This window comes from Trachinotus anak, unplaced genomic scaffold (genome assembly GCF_046630095.1).
Source record: "Trachinotus anak isolate AG129_WGS33_773 ecotype Australia unplaced genomic scaffold, CSIRO_AGI_Tana_v1 ptg000008l, whole genome shotgun sequence".
NCBI lineage: Eukaryota > Metazoa > Chordata > Actinopteri > Carangiformes > Carangidae > Trachinotus > Trachinotus anak.
Genome location: NW_027273859.1, coordinates 29171494 through 29186070, shown reverse-complemented (window position 1 = coordinate 29186070; position 14577 = coordinate 29171494). Strand labels below are relative to the sequence as shown.

Genomic DNA, 14577 nt, shown 5'->3' with positions numbered 1-14577 from the left:
AAAAAGGGCTTTTTGACTTTTATTTTTACCATTTGTTCACAATCCATTGTATAAAGAGATTCAACCTTAACAATTCACATTCAAATTTGAATTTATCCAAATATTGAAGTTTTAAAATTTAAATGATTACCATACAAGGACAGCTGTCTCCACAAATATTGTTTTGGATGAGACTCCCTCACTATGTACAGTTTACAACAGCAGCAGACAGAAACAGTCAGAGAAAGCAGAATATTTAGAAGCTAAACAGAACAGCAACACAGAGATAAAAGGGCAGGTGAATATAAATACACAACTGTTCATCAACACACTCTACATATTAACTTACAAATGTGGGAAAATGTCACTGCTGTTTTTACAGCTTCTGTCATTAGTCACTAAATCTGTGATATGAAAATGATTTTGTATGTGGCCTCGCAAAAGTTCCTTGTTTAATTTTACTGACCTGACTACATTTAAAATATACATTAAATATGAATAATGTATTTCTTCAGAATTAGATGTGTTAACACAACAACAGTTGGAGTAACAAAATGATAATTTACATGTGAACTTGGATCACGTCCGTCATCACTGCTGCTGCTTTATGTGAAATGCATGCTGGGATACTTGTATACGGCAGATTCACATGGGTCATCTCGCAAAGGCATCCACAATAAACTGGACACATGGACTGTACTTGGATGAACGCAAACATTTAATTTAGGAACAGTGCTTTGGCTGTAACTGGTTGTGTTTCACAAGAACAGGCATGAGCACAGAAAAAAAACAAAAACTGTGTAGTGACACTGCTGAACTTTAGTTTGATAGGTCAACGGAAAACAATCAAAAATCTAAACCTGAGAGAGCATCGCATACATGAGTCCAAGCCACAGCTTAATGTGTGTATTAGTCAGTTTAGCCTGCCCTGTATAAACCAGCACCAGGCTGTTGTTTTTATCTATCTGAGGATATACAGTCTTCCTCTTAATAGAGATGCACCGATAAGAAAATTCTAGGCCTATAACGATGTTTAAGATAACAATCTGGTCGATAGCCCATATGAAGGGTTAGGGGTTGTTTTTGTGCCAAAGAAACAAAGAAATCAATATAAAAAATAACTGAACTGTTTTACAATCTTTCAGCCCGTCACAATATAACAAATTAAATTCAACCATACTAATTTATGAAATGACCTTTAAAATACAATTTTTGTTCACAAAAAATAAGTTTTATAAACTTTTTAAGTCTTTTTTAGGCCACAAGTACTTATTCAAAGAGGATATTTTTTTCAGTATTTATAGTCCAAAAAACTTTTTGTGCAAAATAAATGACATTATTATTATATAAATAAAATCACTGCTACCTCACAGCTCACCAGTGCGCCCCTGCTCTCTGCTCTGTGTGACCTGCGCTCTCTCTACCGTGCGTCTCATGTGCAGCACCAGCAGCAGGCCTCTCCACCAGCTCCGCCTCAAGTACTCTTTGTGCGCGTTGTCTAACTTCCTCATCAAAGTAGTGGTCTTTATACGTGTGATCCAGTGAGGTTGCAGTGCAGAAAACAGGATTTGACTCAGTTTGATGAAAGCGTTTGTGTCCAGCCTCTAAATAATGCGGTCTGTGTTGTTTTGACACCATGGCCTGTGTCGGCCTCCTTGATTGAAAGATGTTTCAGAGCTCTCACTGAGAAGATGACATCTGCATGTGTCTGATGAGCTGATTTATCGTCAGTTGTTCAAACGCGAAGAGAAGTGTAACAACGTTTTCAACTAACCCCACTGGTGCACAGTGAGAGTTGCAGGGAGGTCGTTGTCTGCAGCATATGGAGCAAGTGCGTGCTTTTCTTCCAGAAGGCTTTCCAGCATGTAGAATGTAGACGACTATTCCACCGGGTGACAACACCTTTTGGGTTTCGTCCTGCAGGCGCGAGGAATCACAGGAACATGTCTAACAAACTACATATCACGGATCTCTCTCAGAGACAGTGAAATACTCCCACACGGCGACATTCTCTTTCATCATGACAGGGTCGTGTCAACCAGTGGCACAGAACAGATAAACATCGGCCTCTGACATCAGCAAATGTCATCTTATTTCCGATATACAGCCGATAAACTGGTGCATTCCTACTTCCTACCTCAGAGTAAATGCCCCTAAATCCAACACATCCTTCATTCTGCTGTTATCGTGATTTCAATTTGTGACATATCATATCAGTTTTATTGCCAAGTATGTTTTCACGTACAAGGAATTTTTCCTGGTGATTGATGCAATGAGCGCACCAACACACCGAGGCAGCCATCGGCGCCATTAAAAAAAAAGGGGGGGGGGGGGGGGGGACAAGTGGATAATAAAAGATAATGGATATTGCACAGTTGGTGTAGTTACTATATATAGTACTTAAAAGAAAAGAAAAATTCAGTTAAAACAAACAAATAAATAAATAAATATGAAAAGTTAAAATGAAGAGGCTCTCTGCTGGTGCGGCTCACAGACAGTTACAGCTCCTTCCTCTAACATCAGTGGGCCTCTCTCCAGGCTGAAAGTCCCATCTACAGGTCCCACCTGTTTATGTCTCTGCTGGACACAAACCAGCATCTGGTAACAACATCATAATACTGGGTTTGATTTGAAATGTGACCAAAGTCCAAAAAAGAATCTGGTTTTACATCATATTCTGTGACCATCATTAAGTATGAAAGTGTTATTAAGGTTAGATATTCACTTTTTATTTTATTACTGTGAATTTGGAGGATCTGAGAACACTTAGATGCTGCCTATTTTAGTTCATTTTCAGGCAGAGGAAACAGTTACTTCATTTGATTATTTGAGGAAGGGACTGTCTACGTAACAACGAGGAAGAACTGATCGCTGAAGCCTGAAAAAGTTTGCACATGAAATCTTCTCCTGTAAAGTAACTAGTAACCAGAACTTCCTCTGAAATGTGGTGCAGTAATGAAAATACTTAAAGCAAAGTAAAAATACTCAAGAATTGTACTGTGAAAATGTCCCTGGAACAGTATTAGTTATGATTTGGGAGTATGTGAATGAATTAATAATGGACAAATCACAGATCATCCAGAGCAAAATCTCCTCATCAACACAGTGATGCTGTGACACCGCCGGGACCCTGTGAGAAGATATCACCACCTCACAACACTGACAGCATCCTGTATACTGTGTGTTATATAGACATATGCAACAGCAATAATAAGATGGCCTTTAATGTTATACCATTTGTACAATATCATAACCAGAATTTCAGTGACTACCAATTTGTTGACTTAATAAACTGCCTGCGTTACAGAAAACATGAACATACAGGACCTTGGCCACACTGGCTGTCGCCCCAGTAAAGACCCTCACTGCTTCAGCTGTCCAGCACACAGCACAGACTACAGGCTGTTTGATTCAGATCATGATCAGTCTGTGGAAAATGATTTCTGTGTTTGAAATGATATAATTTAAAAAGATTTAATCATTTTACCATATTTCATAATAAAAAATCAGTATGAACAGCTGATTGAATATGAGCAGTTTTCTGACAGTTTGCCTGCATTGGTCAAATGAAAGAGGAGAGAAACAGTTTCCTCTGTGGACTATGGGCCAGAAAATAGAGATAAAACAAAATAAACTAAATCCTCTGCCTTTCTCTTCTTTCTCTTCTTTCTCTTCTTTCTTTGTTAAACACAGGAGGCTGGTAATCGTCCGGACCCCCCCCAGTGCTCATGACGGTGGGGGCCTCAGTGAACAGCCTCCTTTCACTTTCACTTTCACAGCCGTGGACGGTTTCTGACGCAGTGGAGTCGGTGAGTGAAATAAAACACAACTTTAATTCTGCTGTCGATCAGCGGATCGACCAGCGGATCGATCACTGAAAGCACGAGGCGTCGATATTGAAATGATTGGCTGGAAATCGAACAGTGATCGTGTTCAGGCTGAATCAACAGGTTTATGTCGGAACAGCTTCACTTATTGATCCGGAAACAGCGGGAAATTATCTGGAGTTTAAGGCGGGAATCGATCAGATATCCGCCAGAAAGCGAAGAACTCTCTGTGTTTTAATGTTTAATCTGATCAAACTCAGTTTCTGTGAGACAAAGTGATAATTACTGTGTAAATTATCAACTTTTATCAAATCTGTCAATCCGCCATTTTGACGCAGTTAGAAAACTTTCAGAACTGCAGCAACTAAACCGTGTTTGTCTTTATGAACATAGATGGAAAAATCAGTTTAACCTGTTTCATAGTGTTCATACATTATTGAAGTCATCTGTTTTAGGTGTGTGTGTGTGTGTGTGTGTGTGTGTGTGTGTGTGTGTGAGAGAGACAACACCCCCCCCCCCCCCACTGTAGAGAAACCGGATGTAATGAAAGACAGAAAGTCACAAACTACCTTAGAAGCACCGAAGCCAAACTACAGCAGCATTTCATATTTACCAGAAGCATCGTATGAATCTGTCTGTTATTGGAGAAATGTGCAGAGGTCATGAACTTCCCTCAGTGTAAAAAGGTTTCACTTTGATTAGTTCAGGTCAGATCCGACTTCAGTGAAATGCAGATTAATCTGTGCACACAGGCCAGGTTTATAAAACAAGTCAACATAAGCTTCTCACTTTAGCTTCTGACAATTTGATCAAATACAATAAAATGTGTTGATATAGTGAGTATCAGATTTTCCAGGTTGTGTATCTGTGTTCAGGAAAAACAAGACTGACTGATATCTGATATCTGAACATGTATACAGGACATTTTACTGCTGCTCAGTGTGTAAAAGTTTAACTGCTCTCTATAAAACTGACCTCAGTGCAGTTCAGTGATGTATCACTTTTTAAGGAGTCGACTGATTTTCATTTTCTGACCTTTATTAACCCCAGTTGATTTAAACTCACCTTTATTTTCACCTCCAGAAGGTTTTAGACCCGTCTGTCAGACTTGGACGGGAGCAGGAGGTTCCAGCCCCAACCAGTGGTGAACACTGTAAAAATACTGATCTCTGATCAGATCATTGAAGTGATGGTCTCCATAGGAAAATATATTTGTGGTTTTAAGAACCAAAAACCATCTCAGTGTAGTGGAGGCTCTGAGCCTCTCTTCTGATTTCTGATTGGCTGGGTGTTTTCTGAGTGATCCTATATACATATACATTAATATATAAACAGGAGGTGAAGTCAGGGAGCAGAGGGTGGTCGGCAACAGGCAGGAGAACCAGGAAAAAAGAGGCTGAGGAGCAAAAGGCAATGTCCAAAAATAGGCAGGAGGTTAAAACAGACCAATGTAGATAAGTGAGGCCGATAAACCCCAGCTGGGACGGTACAACAGACCATCTGACTGCGTGTAGAAGCAGAGAGGAGTAAGTTAGCTGGTAACTTACCACAGGACACGTGGGAGGGTCTGAAATAACAAGAGGGTTAGTGACTCTTGGGACTGACTGATAGTGATGAGGCACCGACAGGCAGAGAACAAACTGTCCTCATATCTCTGTGTGAATATGTGAGGTTAAAATTTTTGCTGCATTTCTTTTAGATCGTTGGCTCCAGTGGTTGGTCTCCAGTTGAACTAGTCTCTGATGTTTCCAGCAGAGCGACGTTATGGAAGCTGAAGCAACAGGTGAGCTCAGTCAGACTCTGTCAGTCTGGAGTTTGTTGGAGTCAGTTTTGGGGTGAAACTCGTCATTAATGTTGAATCCTGACTCAGTTTTGTCACGAGCAGGTGTTTTGCATATTACATAGAAACTGGGAGTCAAAATGAATCAGATATGACAACTGCTATGTCACTTTGATAATGAATCACTGTAGTTACAATAATATTATATTTGAAATAATGGTGGAGCTATAATAAAAAGGAATAGGTTCATATGGTTCAGGATTGAATTGACTTGAGAGAAACAATTTTATTCATGTTTTTTATGAACGACTTTGTCCCTCTGTCTTTACAGCCACAGATGTGCCTCTGAAGCGCAGCAGCAGCTATGACTTTCTGCCGCCTGACAGTGAGTTTAACTGAGTCTGAATTTCTCTGTTGTTTAAATGGACCTCAGCCCAAATTCATCAAGCATCTCAAATAACTTCTGAGAATCTTGCTGAAAGTTCTGGTGTTGGATCGAGACCTGTTTGTAGGCACCTGTGAGGATCTTGTGGTGGAGTCCCACCCACTCACTGATGCTGACCTTCTAACTGTGGTGGGACAAGCCTCGTCATGTTTCAGGGTGTCCTGCATGTCACCCAGTCAATATGAAGTAGGGGTGTACCCGTCTCATAACATTACAGAATTTTGTCAGTTAAATCAGATCAGATCAGTTCAATACGAAGATTCAACTCTTCGTTCCTTTTTTTCATTGAGACAGAAAGTTGGTGCATTGGTCACAGCTCAGTTACGATGTCCTGCTGCACAGTGGAGCCAGTCTAACGCCATGACTCTGCTTTGGCTGTACATGTTCCCATGACAGGCATGCATTTCTCAGCAGGTAGGCAGGAGTCAGCACCTGATGCTGGAAGTGAGAGCATAGCCAACAGAAACGGGCCATGCTGTCCTGCCTGGTGCTGACTGGTTGCTCTGTGTATGTGTTGTGAGGCAGCTAAAAAAAAACAAGTGTAATGAGTTGACTTGAGTCAGGACACACAGACTCATGGACTTTTAGGGGGGGGGCTCTCACCTGTTTTGCTGTGGATGGTGTTGTTCTAAGCAGAGTAAGGCAGGTAGGTTGTCAGGCTGAGTACAGAGCAGGTCAGCTCCACCCCTCACTCCTCCTCAGCTCCACCTTCTGCTCTTCTTGTCTTTGTATGAGTACCACTGACATGATGTAATAAAAGCAGCTGGTATTTCCACCCAGGTGTCTGTAGCTGAGAATGCTACCTGCACCTGAGGATGATAGTCAATGTGGCAGTTTACACTTGGGTTTTGGGCGCTCCTGGAAAAAAAAAACTGTAGATAATAAGTCAGCTGTGTTTATAACATATATAATAAGTATATAATAAGTAATATTCTTATCCTACTGATCATTGTCTCACAGAGGCATATTGCAGATTATAAAATCCAAAATACTTCTAAACACTTTCCTTTATTTAAAAAATTAAGTCTAGATGAACCAGTATGTTCATATACTACATCTGTGTCCATACAATACAAAACAGTTCTGCCCTTTTCATCCCTTCAGCCGAACATTACTTCAGTCAGCTGACTCACATGGAAGAGACAAAATATCAAATCAAATCAAATCAAGTTTTATTTATATATTGCCAAATCACAACAGAAGTAATATCAAGGCACTTTCCAATTGGAGGAGGTCAAGACCTTCTCTATAAAGTATAGGAAATAAAGAGATCTAACAATTCCCACTGAGAGCAGCACTTGGCAACAGTGGTAACGAAAAACTCATGTGCATGAGAAACAAACAGGCAGTTAGAATAATGTAGTAAATTCAGAAAGTTCCAGTAATTTTGTGGGCAGAAGAACCTGGACTGTACTGTGTCTATACTGGGTATGACTGATTTATTGAGACTGAGGCTCCCCCGTTGATATCAGGAGAATAACAGGTATACACCTGAGGTAGTTAGAGAATATACATCTAGGTAAAAGTTAAGGTATAAAAATAAGTTTCAAGTTTGGATTCAAAGGCATGAATTGAGTTGGACAGTGTAATATCAGCACGGAGGTTGTTCCAGAGCAGAGGGCCCGAGAGGAGAAGAAGACTTTTTAACTCTAGGAACAGACAAGAGCCATAAACTCTGGGAGCAAAGAGCACAAGAAGGAGTAAGGTCTGAGAGTTCAGACTGTATTAGGAGATATCAGTAGAGGATGTGTCCACATTTGGCCCAGACCACCTCTGAATGTGGTCTGAGAGATCCGATCTCAAATGTGTCCTGGGAGTGTTCATGCCAGTACTTAGAGCTGTCCACTTGTGATTGGATCACCTGACATGGATAGATGGGAGGTCTGAACAGAGCCTGTATTTAAGTAGACTATATACAGCAAATACTGTTTGTTTGACCTCAAGACATTGACCTCATTGCTTGTCAGAGGGAAATATCAAGCTCAACACAGCAGGGACTGACGATAATAACTTCCACCCCAGGGAAGAGTTTACAGGTGACATTATTATACACAACACAATGTACACATGGTTGATTTTGTCAACTTTCTTTTCTCTTCAGTGTCTGAGCTGAGGGTTGTTCTGCTGGGGAGCAGCTGGTCTCAGAGGAGTTCAGTGGGGAACTTCATACTGGGAGAGAATGTGTTCAACAAAGCACATAACTGCTGTGTGAGAATCAGTGGACCATTGGACGAGAAAAAAATAGCTGTCATCAACACCCCAGATCTGCTGGATCCCAACATCTCTGAAGAGAAACTGAAACAGTTTCTAGAAGAATGTGAGAAACAATCTGCTCCTGGACCTCATGTGTTCCTGCTGGTTCTACAGCCTGAAGACTTCACTGAGGAACAGAAACTGAGGCTCTGCAGAGTCCTGAAAAAATTCAATGATCAATCATTTGATCATTCACTGGTTCTGATATCAACACCCAGAGAGGAGAGTTCAGGTTCCATAGATAAATATGTACAACGTCCACCATTAAAAGACATGATCAGAAAATGTAGAGACAGATACTTGAAGCAGGAGAACCTGGAACATTCAGAGCTGATAACACGGTTGGTTCAAATTGTAAAAGAGAACAGTGGAGAACATGTTTGCTATGAAAGATTTGAAGACACAACATCAACTCTACCAGGTGATCATGAAAACCCAAAACAAAATAGAACATCAGCTTCTATCACAGATGCTGTTAAAGCTGCTGGTGAGTGAAAACGTTCCAACAAGGAAATGAAACTGTTCACTGTTCCTTCTTCATTATATTAGAACATTGAGCTGCTAATGAATCCCGTCTTCTTTTCACAGGGCTGCATGTGGTTAAACTAATGACTCCACAACTCTCACACTCAGGCAGAAACCCTGTGTCTCACTGTGAGTAAAGTCATCACAATACTAATTACATATTTTCTGATAGACTTTAGTGGCATTGCTTCTCTACACATCCCACAATTCTTTATCTACAATTAACATAAATTACTGGAGATTGAGTTGGAATATTGTGAATTTCACTAAAACATCACCCACAGGGCGGCCCGGTAGTTGAGTGGTTAGGGCGCGTACCATGTTGAGCACAAGATGCTCTTAGTAGGCAGTCACTGGTTCGACTCCCGACCAGTCTAATTCTTTCCTGCATGTCATTCCCCTCTCTTACCCCCTTTCCTGTCAGTCTCCACTAAGCTATAATAAAGGCATAAAAAGCCCCCCCCAAAAATAATTTAATTTAAACATCACCCACAGACAATGGAAAACCAAGTTTAGTTTATTTCAGCCTCATTTAAATTTGTACAACATAATATTCAATCACCTGTGAAATCATCAAAATGATTTTGTGTCATTTGATCTTTGTCTCTGTTGTGTTACAGCATCTGTTTTCAGGATTGTGCTGCTGGGGAAAAGTGAAGATAAAAAGACAAAACTTGGTAACTTGATCATTGGAAACCAAGTTTTTCATATTCAGAAATCAACCAGTCACTGTGTGGCCTCCTGTGCAGAGTGGAAAGGAAAACCATTGACAGCGGTTAAAGCTCCAGACATGTTCAGTCTGTCTGTGGAAGCAGTGAGAGAAGAGGTGAAGAGGTGTGTGACTCTTTGTTTTCCTGGACCAAATGTTCTGCTGCTGATAGTGAAGCCTTCTGATTTCACTGAGAAGAACAGACAAAGACTGAAGTTCATCCTGAGTTTGTTTGGTCAAGATGATTTTCAACACTCAATGGTCGTCATAACACGTGAGGGGATTGAAATGACTGTCGCTCTTAATCAGCTCCTGCAAGACTGTGAAGGAAGACACTACTGGATGTCAGATGACAACTATGGATCTTTAATGAAGGAGATTGAAGAAACTGCAGATGTCCCCCCACCTGCAAGTGACCACATGAAACCAGCTTTAAACTTGGTTCTGTGTGGGAGGAGAGGAGCAGAGAAGACTTCAGCAGCTGAGGTCATTTTAGGTCAGACAGAGCTTCATTCAGTCTCCAACTCCTCAGAGTGTGTTAAACATCAGGGAGAGGTGTGTGGACGTCGGGTTTCCCTGGTGGAGCTTCCTGCCTTGTATGGAAAACCTCAGGAGGAAGTGATGGAGGAATCTCTCAGGTGTATCTCCCTCTGTGATCCTGAGGGCGTCCATGCCTTCATCCTGGTCCTACCTGTGGGTCCCCTCACTGATGAAGACAAGGGAGAGTTAGAGACCATCCAGAACACATTCAGCTCTGAAGTCAATGACTTCACCATGATCCTGTTCACTGTGGAGTCAGATCCTACAGCTCCAGCTGTTGTTAACTTTGTAGAAAAGAGCAGAGACATCCAGGAGCTGCTTCAGAGCTGTGGAGGAAGATCTGTTGTTCTCAACATCAAGAACAAACAGAAAAGAACTGAGGTGTTGGACGCTGTGGAAAAGATGAGACACAATAAGGATGATCGCCACAGCTACACAATAGAAACATTTGCACATGGGAAAGTAGAAGAGATCTTACAACTAAAGAAAAACTTGAACACACTACAGGCTGAGCTTATGGACCTAAAATCAAAGACTGTGGTTACCAGTAAGTACTTCATTGATTCATATGTATTAAACTTAAATTCTTTTCTATGTCCTGTCTCCTGTTAGTATGAACTTGAGTTTAGAGTTTATCAACTATTAACATTTGAGTTAACTCCAGTTATTTTAATGTTACAGGTGATGAAGAGACTCAGAGTCCAGAGTGTCTCAGGATTGTGCTGATAGGGAAGACTGGCAGTGGAAAGAGCTCTACAGGGAACACCATTCTGGGAAGAAGAGAGTTTAAAGCCAAATCAAGTCAAACATCAGTCACCAGGTTTTGTCAGAAAGCTCAGGGTGAAGTGGACGGTCGTCCTGTTGTTGTGGTTGACACTCCTGGTCTGTTTGATACAACCTTGTCCCATGAAGAGGTTAATGAGGAGATGGTGAAATGTATCAGTCTCCTGGCTCCAGGACCACATGTCTTCCTGTTGGTGTTAGAGATCGGCAGATTCACACCAGAGGAGAAGGAGACACTGAATTTAATCAAGAAAGGCTTTGGGAAGAATTCAGAGTTGTTCACCATCATTCTTTTAACTGGAGGAGATAAACTGACACGTGATAAATTGTCTATTGAAGAATATATTAAAGAGGAATGTGATGAGTCCTTCAAGAAGCTGCTCTCTGACTGTGGAGGAAGATACCATGTGTTTAATAACTGTGATGAAGGGAACCACACACAAGTCAGTGAGCTGATAGAGAAGATCGACACCATGGTGAAGAGAAATGGAGGCAGCTGCTACACTAATGAGATGCTGCAAGAGGCTGAAGCAGCGATACAGAAAAAAGTGGAGAAGATCCTGAAGGAGAAGGAAGAAGAGATGAAGAGAGAGAGAGAGGAACTAGAAAGAAAACATGAGGAAGAAAAGGAAGCAATGAAAAGAGGAATGGAAGAACAGAGAGAAGAAACTGAACGTGAGAGAAAACTGAGAGACAAACAGCTCAAAGAAATGGAGGAAAAAATAAAGAAGGAGTGTGAGCAGAGAAAGAGAGAACAGGAGAAGAGAGAAGAGGAAGACAGGAAGAATAAAAGGCAGGAAGAAATTCAGCGACAGGAGTGGAAAGAAAAACTTAAAGATCTGGAGAAACAAATAAAGTCTGAGTCAAAGGAAAAGGAAACTATTGACAGAGAATTGGAACAGATCAGAGAGGAAATGAGAAAACAACGAGAGAACTGGGAAAAGGAAAGAAAACAGTGGTGGGAGAAACGATATCAAGAAGACGAACAGAGACGACAAAAGGAGCAAGAAAGACTGAAAAAACTCCAAGAAGAGTACGAAGAGGAAAAAGCAGAATATGAAAACAAAAGAAAAGAAGATCAAATGAGAATAGAACAAGAGGAGAAGGACAGAAAAGAATTAGAGGAAAATTATAAGAAAAAAATGGAGGAAATGAAGAAGAAATATGAAGAAGAGGCCAGAAAACAAGCTGAAGACTTCAATGAGTTCAGAGAAAAATACATGAAAGACTTTGAAGCTCTGATGGAAAAACATGACGAAGAGCTCAAGACTCTGAAACAAGAGCATGAGAAAGAAATGCAACAGACAGAGGAGACACACAGCGAAGAGTACGAGCTGTTACACAATCTGTTCAGTTACAAAGAAAAGGAGCTGAAAGAAGAAGTTGAGCAAAAAGAAAAATTAGTACGAGATGAAATGAATAAAAAAACTAAATTAAAACGTAAAATTAAGGACAAAGAAAAACGGCTCAGAGATCTGGAGGATTTGAAGAAAAAGCAACAAGAAGAAATAAATGACCTGAAGGAGAAATACAAAAAGAAATGTACCATCTGCTGATGATGCTTCCCACAGCTGGATCTGTTTTTTATTATGATGTTACTGACTGAACATCATTTAATCAGCATCAAGGCCTTGAACACACATAGAACTTCTGGCTGCTATTGTGTGATGTGTATTAACAACAGATCAAAATGGATTTAGCACAGCACCTGAAATACACGTCCATTACAGATGTAAAGCACAGAGATTATTTATTGTTAATAATTTGTAGAGAGTCAGCTCGCTGTTCAGTATGATACAGGGTTAACAGTTTACCCGGATGATATCAGTACTTCAGATATCTACACTCAGGTTTAATCAAAACAGTTTCTCTTCAAACAGACAGACACTGTTTATATATGCAGATCTTCAGCTACATAAAATCACAGTGTCTATATTAGTGTGTCCTTATAAACTTGTGTGTACACAGATCTCAAGTGTCTGCACTTGAGTAGAAAAACATTCTCACACTTCAGACGGCCTCAACCCCAGTTTAAACATCTCTACACTGACTGATTTTACATTTCTGGACTAAAACATGAAGCCTGTAAACAATATCTAACAGTAGATCAAACCTGTGACAGTTCAGTGCTCAGGTGACATTTAATTTCTCTGTCAGGAATTTTAAAAATACAAAGTTATGCACACAAAATGGTATTTTAAAGAGTTATTGGGGCATCTCTGTGATTCAACTAAACTAAACTAAGTTTCATCTAAGTTTCAGATAGAAAGTGAATATGTGTTTAGAAAACAGATGAAATAACTAGATTGATTGGTCTTTAAAATGTTTAAAATGATTTTTTTTCTAGTTTTCCTCAGTAGTTCTTTAGTTGCATGAATTTGTTTTATTGAGTAACTTTAGGTTTTGTTTAATAGTACTGTTACTGTAATGTGAGTAAACTGTACTGGGGACAGAACAGAAGAGGAAGAATTGACAGTGAGAAATCTTTGAATAGACATTTAAAACTGGTGTTAGTATTATGTGATTCAGCTGCCTCCTTACTCTGAGTGATGACGTCCTACATGAACACCAGAGTTTCTGCCACAGTTTCAGAAGCAAGTGTGAAGTGTATTTCCCAAAATGTTAAACTATTCCTTTAAATGAATGACTCATGTCACTGTGGTAGTGTAGCGAGGAGCTGCTGCTCCATGGGTCAGATGCTCGATGCTGCAGTGGAAGCTCAAAACACAACTGGACGTCATGGGACTTTTAACCAATTTTGTGATGTATTTAGTAATTAATGGTAAAATTCTGTTTTCAACAATAAATGCTCATTCTATTCATTCCATAATTTTAGGTTTTTTGTAAATACTATATGTAAGGATAGGGCGGTAATCCTGTAGGAAATCTTAATGAAGTAAATCCTTCCGATGGAATGTGATATTTTCAGAAAGTTGAGATTATTCAATTTTTACGTCAGGAAAGTGGACAAAAAATATGGGAGATCCAAGAAGGCAACAAGGTTTTTGACCGGATCACTACAGAATTTTTGGCAAAATATGAGATTAATATGAGAACATGGAAAATAGAAAATGGTTCACTTGGTCAACAAGCCTGCAAGCAGAGACATAATGAGACTTTTAATTACGTTCTTCCTCATTTACATTTTTGACCACTTATAAGCATTTCTGTGACTTCTTCATTTAAAAGTTCATTCAGTTTTCTATGTTGATATTTTAAACATCTGTCGAATGTTCATAGTTATAAAATATGAAATGGTGATCGTTGAACTAACCACAACATGGAATTTTAAAACTGTTAATTACCGATAACTGGGTTGTTTTTAAATGTTATATTGTATGTATGACTATTAACTTCACTGAATCATATTTTAGTTTTAAACAGATGCATTTTTTTTCATCATAGTTATCTGATCAATATTGATTCATAAGTATTCAGCAAAGAAATGTTAAAATTTTTATATTTGTTTGCATGTTTTTCATAATCCTCCAATCATCAGGTCTTTTAGTTTGTAGTGTGAATTTATTTGATTTTTAAAATTTAATCTCCATTTAAACAATCACTCAATCCGAACAACAGTTTCCTCATTTGCATTGATTAAACAATGTATTGAATCCTGTAATTTAATATGGTGTAAACATATATTCTAAAATTAAAGGGTTAAAAAGGGCTTTTTGACTTTTATTTTTACCATTTGATCAGAATCCATTGTATAAAGAGATTCAACCTTAACAAT

General features: G+C 39.5%; 1 protein-coding gene across 2 annotated transcripts; it reads left to right on the top strand.

Annotated features, from left to right (window-relative positions):
- Nucleotides 1-3723: 3723 nt before the first annotated feature.
- LOC139624715 (uncharacterized) lies at nt 3724-14491 on the top strand. 2 transcript variants are annotated; one of them, XM_071484047.1, is made up of 7 exons: nt 3724-3788; nt 5506-5589; nt 5918-5971; nt 8133-8771; nt 8873-8938; nt 9430-10605; nt 10740-14491. In XM_071484047.1, exons 2-7 carry the CDS (start codon nt 5571-5573, stop codon nt 12395-12397), a joined length of 3612 nt encoding a protein of 1203 aa, XP_071340148.1. In that variant the 5' UTR covers nt 3724-3788; nt 5506-5570; the 3' UTR covers nt 12398-14491. The 2 variants fall into 2 exon arrangements, with proteins under 2 accessions (XP_071340148.1, XP_071340149.1); XM_071484048.1 differs by lacking the exon at nt 8873-8938 and having other exon boundaries at nt 10740-14488.
- The last annotated feature ends 86 nt before the right edge of the window (nt 14492-14577 follow it).